Source organism: Lactuca saligna, chromosome 5, assembly GCF_052625555.1.
Source record: "Lactuca saligna cultivar CGN05327 chromosome 5, ASM5262555v1, whole genome shotgun sequence".
NCBI classification, from domain to species: Eukaryota; Viridiplantae; Streptophyta; class Magnoliopsida; order Asterales; family Asteraceae; genus Lactuca; species Lactuca saligna.
The window spans coordinates 233,972,580-233,979,939 of record NC_136421.1 but is presented as its reverse complement, the minus strand read 5'-3'; the positions used below and the strand labels follow the sequence as shown (position 1 = coordinate 233,979,939).

The 7,360-nt window shown below is 32.3% G+C and overlaps 2 protein-coding genes across 2 annotated transcripts; one reads left to right on the top strand and one right to left on the bottom strand.

The window, feature by feature from the left end:
* Positions 1 to 2,164: 2,164 nt before the first annotated feature.
* On the top strand, positions 2,165 to 3,398 carry LOC145046318 (uncharacterized protein At4g28440-like). The gene is made up of 2 exons (XM_078994606.1): positions 2,165 to 2,573; positions 2,991 to 3,398. Exons 1-2 carry the CDS (start codon positions 2,318 to 2,320, stop codon positions 3,176 to 3,178), a joined length of 444 nt encoding a protein of 147 aa, XP_078850732.1. The 5' UTR covers positions 2,165 to 2,317; the 3' UTR covers positions 3,179 to 3,398.
* Positions 3,399 to 3,464: 66 nt separating this feature from the next.
* LOC145046317 (putative aminotransferase TAT2) lies at positions 3,465 to 7,211 on the bottom strand. Its single transcript, XM_078994605.1, has 8 exons — positions 7,059 to 7,211; positions 5,193 to 5,465; positions 4,767 to 5,106; positions 4,460 to 4,678; positions 4,327 to 4,386; positions 4,039 to 4,194; positions 3,862 to 3,955; positions 3,465 to 3,784 (listed from the first exon to the last, which is right to left on the bottom strand). The coding sequence occupies exons 2-8, from the start codon at positions 5,414 to 5,416 to the stop codon at positions 3,669 to 3,671; spliced, it is 1,209 nt and encodes a 402-aa protein (XP_078850731.1). The 5' UTR covers positions 5,417 to 5,465; positions 7,059 to 7,211; the 3' UTR covers positions 3,465 to 3,668.
* Positions 7,212 to 7,360: the final 149 nt, after the last annotated feature.

The window sequence follows — 7,360 nt, the reverse complement described above, 5'->3', positions numbered from 1 at the left end:
ATTCCTTTTACCCAAAGTGGGATAAAAACGATATTTGTGGGCCCCTCGATGATTTAGTGATGACACCCTAAGCGCTTGGCCAAGCCGGGACTAAGTTGATGTGTTCAATTGTAGTCTGTTGCCAGTCGTCATAAATCGAATGTCGGGAAACAATACATAGACAGAGAGAATGATTTAAATCCATGTCTCTTGTCTATACGATATATTGTAGAATGGAGGAATATATGATCCCTTATCTAAAGGACACGCGTATTTGATAAGATCAGAGTTGACATAGACTTTTGAAAGTTACGATTGCTGATCAGGTTCTGAAGTTATGCATAATAGTTATTAGACTTATCCAAGTGGGAGACTGTTGGATTAGTGTCTATATCCATAACTATTTTGGTATGTACTTGACCCGATCATGAGCATGGTCCTTTTGAGTTTCCTTCACCATAACAACTTGTAGGAAGAATTAAGGAGAGAAAGGATTGATTATGATTTATTAATATATTATAAGAATAATATATTAAAGGAGAAATCATATTGTCTAATTAATATTAGTCAAGAATTAATTTTGTGGCTAAAAGAGATTAATTAAACTTAGGGGTCTGGAAGTGTAATTATAAGATAATTGCAATTGGGCTATAGATCACCTTGGAATATAGGTTGGACGAAATTGATGGGAAGCCTATATGATTTTCATCCAAGGGATGTTCCACAGGGAGTCCATAGGCTGCTTAGGGCTTAAGCAGTCAAATTAGGGTTTCCTTGTTAGATAACCCTAATAGCCTACCTATTTAAAGGACCCCTAAGCCCCAAAAACGTGGACAAGAGTTACTCTAGGGTTTCTGGACGTGTTTGGTGCCTCCTCTCTTCTCCTTCTTCATCCTTATTGCTTATGGTGTTTGTGGCTCCATTAGAGGTGCAACATTTGAGGCACTAAGCTTTCCAAAGCCAATTACAAGAAGGATTAAGATTGTTATTGCTACATAACAATCAAGGTAAGATCTAAACCCTAGTTTATATGTTAATTTGACTACTTGTATGCTAGATATAGGGTTTGTAAGTCTTGGAAGTTTATTACATGTTCAAAGTTGAAAAACTAGATCCAAGCAATTAGGGTTGCATGAACACCATAGAATTGATGTGTGCTCAAAACCAATCGATATGTAACAAAAAATAAACATTGTAAAAAAACATTGAACATAAAATACATATAATCATATATTATTTATACTATTTAATAATAATTAGAAAAACATAAACAACATTGCAACACAACGTAATTATGAATTCATTTTTAATGGGGTTGGCTAAAAAGACATCTTATTTTTCCATTTAGACATCCTATTTGATTTTTAAGATTTTTTTATTGGTTGAATTTGCATTGTTTTTCCAAAAAATAAATTATAAATATTTTAGGATTGGTTGACTTTTAATAAAAATGCTCATAAGATGTCTAAGGGGTGTCAATTTAGTAACACCCTTTTTAATATAAAGTTGTGGGCTAGTAGGCCACATATGCAAAAAGAGCGAACAACTGACCCATAATTAGCGTCACAAGTTTGCCCCAAGCGAAAACTTGACAATTTTACCCTTTATGAAAAGATTGGGTGAAAACTGTTTTCACGATTCTTATAAATTTTTAAGTTTGTGGATCCGGGCTATATATATATATATATATATATATATATATATATATATATATATAAAAGTTGAGAGTTTAAATAAAAAGTTGAAAGTTTGAATAAATATATATATATATATATATATATATATATATATATATATATATATATATACATGGTCCAACCCAACTCTAACTATTTTCACTTACACTTAAAAATTACCTCCAATGCATTGTAACATTTTATTTACAGTAGCTCCTCTTCAATCTTTGGTCCCTGGGGAATATTGCAGCTACTTATTTAATTTGCTGGATTATTGTTTTGCCACTTTATATATTTTATAAATTTACAACCTTTTAAATCATTTTTATTTAAAATAAAATAAATTATTATTTAATGATACCTATTATAATAATAATAATAATAATAATAATGATAATAATAATAATAATAATGGTTCAACCCGGCCATGTTCGTATGGATCGATAGGCCCATGTATAATAACGGGTCCAAAGGCCCATGTATCTAAATATAGCACTGGAAGACGAAAAGAGTCGGAAAATGGAGAGGTTCCCGAAATAGTAGTTGCGTAAAGATTCGTCAAATATGCAGTGCAGTAACAGCAGTTTGAAAGGGAAACGATCAGAGCCCCGTCGGAGATACGATTACGATCGCTTGTTGAATTCACATCCACCACTGTTCCGATGGCTACAAACAACCCAGAGGCTCAAGGATCGTCGGCTCCGGTTAAACCAGCTCTTCGAAAGCCGGTGTTTACTAAGGTCGATAACCTTAAACCGGGAACTACAGGTCTGACACTCGTTGCCAAGGTTCTTAGCTCCGAAATTGTGTTGCAGAAGGGACGTGCTGTTTCTCCTAATCTCCGTAATGTTCGCATTGCTGAATGTCTCGTCGGTGATGAAACCGGAACCATTCTCTTCACTGCTCGCAATGATCAAGGTAACCTCGCGTTGTGTTTTTTATTTAGTATTATTTCTGTGTTGCAACCCTAGAAAATAGAGCGATCGGATCATATTGTGTTAATGCTACGACCGTTCGTTTTGAGTTTCTATTTTCATTTGTGATGATGTGACTTTTTAAACCCTAGGCATGATTTCATGATTCACTGTTCATGTTTAGTAAACCGTGATTCGAAACTTCACTTTCATGACATGTCTGTTGTTTTGAGTTTGTTTCTTTGAGTTACTACTTACTACCACATTTTGTAGTCAACTTTTGACTTTGTAGGGTCAATTGAGCCATATTCTAACTCTCAAGTCTGCGGATAACTACATAGAAGTTATTAGAGAAAAACATTTGGGGATAAGAAACTAGAAGCAACTTTGTATAACAATCTTTGCTCATTCTGTTTTACAGTTGATCTTATGAAACCTGGTGCTGGTGTCATCATTCGAAATGGAAAGATTGACATGTTCAAGGGCTCGATGAGGCTTGCTGTTGACAGGTGGGGTCGTATTGAGGTAACTGATCCTGTCACATTTGAAGTTAAAGAGGACAACAATCTTTCTCTTGTGGAGTATGAGCTTGTAAGTGTTGCTGAATAGGTAACCCATCTTTCTTATGCTTAATTATGCTAATAGCCTGATATACTACGGGTATGGATCAGAATAGAAACATGGATCTCTCCGCTTTATTATCAAAAACATATAACTATGGTGGGATCTTGATTGGGGGAATGTTTTGGCTATTCTGTTTATATATTTATGATATAACTATTAGGTCTTCATTGCTCTCATCTCAATTTACCTTAAGTTTTTCTTTCAATGTTTTCTGATGCAATAGTCGAGTGATTAAACAAATATAAATCTTGATTGGATTGACAAAAGCACGATCAATGAACATGTGATGGGTTAATCACTCAATTCTTTACACCTTTTGTGCACATAAAAGCATGCACATTTAAATTCAAAGACACTTGCTGTACATTTTACTAACAGAATAACATCAAGGGAGCAAAAGTAATTACATTGAGTGACTATGCATTAAAAAAATATCTGTGCTTGAATTATGTTATACTAAATCAATATGAACATTTTATTGATGAGAATGCTTTTGGCAAAAAGACTTCACTCTATCAAGAGCTTCTTCAAGAGAAGATGGGTCTGCAGCAAAAGTTACACGAATCCAGTTTTTCAAACCTACAGTAAGTCCTGCAAAACCCAAAAAGATGCATATTTATTAGGTCGTTATAAAATTCAACAAAATGTTACAAAAGAATTGTAATCACCTGGAAGAAGAATCACGGATTCCTCTTTGGCTAGCTTGAAACAGAAGTCAATATCATCACTAATATCTTTTAATAAAGAAACATTCAGTTTAACCTACACAAAACAAAAGAAACAATTTTAACAAAACTTTAAACCATTTACCTTTATATATAAAACCAAAGCACCTAAACCCTTACCATAACAGCCATAGCTCCTTGTGGTTTTTGTGGGCATGTCAAACAAGGGATTTCTTGAATTTTCCTGAAACAAATTTCTGAAGTGTTCTTCAATATGCTAAGTGTTCTTGTAAAAAACACTTCTTTTGTATCCTCAAGGATCCGAGGAACAGCTGCCTGAAACATTAAAAATGTTATCATTTTTAAATCTTAAAAACTTATGAAAATGGAAGTTAGGTGAAAACTTAAGGTGCACCATGTGGAAGTTACACAAAGCATTAAATGTAGAAAGAGATATAAAAGAAGCACCTGAATAAAGGTTGCTGGACCACCACATATATCAAAGTACTTCTTTAGGCGCTCAATGTTCTGAGAAAACAAGAAAGATTATTTTACAATTCAAAATATTTATAATTTAAAAAATAAAAAAGTTGTTTATTACCTTAGCATTCTTGAAGATTCCATTAGGATCAGTTGTAACAAACCACCCAAGCCTCCAACCTGGCACTATCCATCTTTTTGACAATGAACCGAGTGTAAGAATAGGAACCATTGACCCAAAAACACCCATTGGCACAAAAGGGTTTTCCCCAAAAGCTAAATGCCCATAAACTTCATCTGCTATAACAAGAATCTTATGCTTCTTTGCTGTTTCTGCAATCTAATAATAACCTCAAATCAATACCTTTAATGGTGGAAATCGTGGAATGAAATCACAAATACATATGCATGTTGTATTTAGTAATTACCTTTTTTAAATGTTGATAAGTGTAGACATTGCCACAAGGATTCCCGGGGTTTATGATAACAATTGCAACTGTATTCTGATCGACTAATGCATTGACTTCATCCAAGTCAACCTCCCATCCTTTTTCTGGAATAAGATTAAAATGTCGAATTTCTACATTTCTAAAAGCTGCACAAAGTTCATAAATTGGGAATCCTGGTTTTGGAACTAAAATATTTGCATTTGGTTTAGCTAGAATCGATATAGCAACTTCTATAGCTTGTGTGCAGCCAGCTGTTATATAAACATCATCAGGGGTTAGTTTATACGGGAGATCTTTCGATAAATATTCCGATATTGCCCTGAAAGTAAACATAAAGAAAGAACAAAACTAAGTTTTTTTTTTAAAAAAAAAAAATTGAAAAATACTATGTAAAAGAAAACTTACTTTCGCGTTTGTGGGAGGCCAATAGTAGGTGAATAGCCATTGAATTTGTGGGATTCAAGAGTTTGAACTACAGAGTCTTGAACAAGATCAGTTGTGGTGAAGCAAGAATAGGCAGTTGGGTCTCCCATTCCTAAAGAGATTACTCTCTTCTTGTTCTTTTCATCAAGACATGACATTAAAATACCCAGAATACCCTTTATGGTTATGTTTGTTGGTGTCTGCATCTTGAAACTGATGGGGGTGTACTTGTCTTTGCAACAATATATGCTATTACTGTACAAGGTAACAGGATGTAACTTGGGTGTTATACTTGGTAAAAAGTTAAAGTGTGATGAGTGTTGACTATGTTGATACTACGAGATAAGCGTATTGCTATTTGGTTTAATTTGATATCTTGATTTTTATTTATTTATAAATTTTTATTAGTTCTTTATTGTTTAATTAAATCAATTTAAAGTAATATATTATTTACAATTACTTTAGGCAATTTTTGATCTGTTTTTTAGCTTCTTTTTATGTTGATAAAGAGAACTTAAATTGACTATTATATAAATATATAGGTAAAAGTCATATATGATTGTATGTAGTTTGTACCATAGAAAATGAAAAAATCATTCAAAAAAAAAGAAAAATACACATTTAGAGTTACATAAATGGCAAATGAAAACATGTAGAAAATGATGGATACATTTTTTCGACTTTTTTCATCTGTTTTTCTACTTTTATAAGTTTTTAATTAAGTTTAAGTTAGGAATGTATGTTTGTTTAAACGGCAAGCTATATAAAAGTCATTGAAGTTTCAGATTTTTTTTGGTTCAACCCTCATAAAACATTTATTTAAAAAAAATCAGTGTAACCTGGTATATGTGGTTCTCTGAGGTAAAATAGAAAAAACTACTCCAGTTTTGCGTTTTTTGGTTTTATAATCCTAACACATTTTCTATCGTTTAACCACAAAAACTTCACTTTTTTAAAAAGAACCAACCATAACAAAGACAAAAAGCATAGATTTTTTGTTTTAATTTCTGGAATTTATTATGTTTGGCATATAGATCTTAGGAGCTTTAAGAAAAAACTCGAAAAAAAAATAAAATCAATACGAGTTTAAGTTTTTTGCTTTAATTTTTATTTGAAACAAAATGCTCCTAACTAAAAGTTACTTCAATGAGCTTTTATTTTCCACTTTTTGAGCTTTTTATTTGAAACAAAATATTTATAATCCAAAAACTATTTCAATGAGTCATTAAGAATTTTTATCTTACAAGTTAATTTTATCAAAATTTTCCACACATAAACCGAATATGACTTATAGGAGGTCAAGGACACTCTTTGTATCTTATGCAAATACTGACAAACCCTTTTTTTTTTTATTCCAAAATTGACATTTCAATAAAATAGGGAAAACCTTTACACACAAATGTTATGAGGAGTGGTGAGTTTTAGGTAGAAAAAAAGGTATTGTTTTATGTCATAAATCATAAAAAATATCATCACGTGGTTAAACTGAAAAAATACTAAACTATTCTAACTTTTATATAATTTAGTTTTAATAAAAGTAGAAAACCCTCTATATCCGGTTAAAGATAAGTTAATTAGTTAAACATCAAAATATAGAATAATCAATGGCTAAGAATAATATTTTAACAGGGTAACTTTACTTGATTATGCACGAGTTAGTTGAAACATCTGCTTTATAGAAGCCAACCGTAAACGATCTACGATTCCTAAAAAAATGAATTTTTATATTTACATGGAAGCAAAAGCAAAGTTTGTTTATAGAAGAACCTTTAAAACGAAAACACCTTGATTTAAGCGGTTTTATGTATATGGTGAAGAGAAGGAAAGAGACTAGAGAGTGGAACATACCTTACGATACAAATATTAAAGGAAAGGAATTACCAATTTGGGTTTCAAACTCCAAAAAATTAAATGTGTGAGCGATGATGATGCATCGTCATCCTCGTTGCATTGCATGTTCTATATATACCCAAAGAGAAAGACGGCGGTTCGATTTTACTGACGATAGCTCCACGACACTTGGGAAGGATTGGATAACGTTTCATCCTACAAATCAAACCCCATGAGTCAGCACACATGTCACATGATAAGCCTAACATATCAACAATTCATCAATCATCACCAATCCAAGACGTCTCTCCCACTATCAA

Excerpts from the sequence above, each read along its gene's own strand:
- LOC145046318 (XM_078994606.1), top strand. The coding sequence starts at position 2,318 with ATGGCTACAAACAACCCAGAGGCTCAAGGATCGTCGGCTCCGGTTAAA. Across the intron at positions 2,574-2,990 it reads CACTGCTCGCAATGATCAAG|TTGATCTTATGAAACCTGGT; the intron begins GTAACCTCGCGT and ends TCTGTTTTACAG.
- LOC145046317 (XM_078994605.1), bottom strand. The coding sequence starts at position 5,416 with ATGCAGACACCAACAAACATAACCATAAAGGGTATTCTGGGTATTTTA. Across the intron at positions 4,387-4,459 it reads GAATCTTCAAGAATGCTAAG|AACATTGAGCGCCTAAAGAA; the intron begins GTAATAAACAAC and ends TTGTTTTCTCAG. Across the intron at positions 3,785-3,861 it reads ATCCGTGATTCTTCTTCCAG|GACTTACTGTAGGTTTGAAA; the intron begins GTGATTACAATT and ends TGGGTTTTGCAG.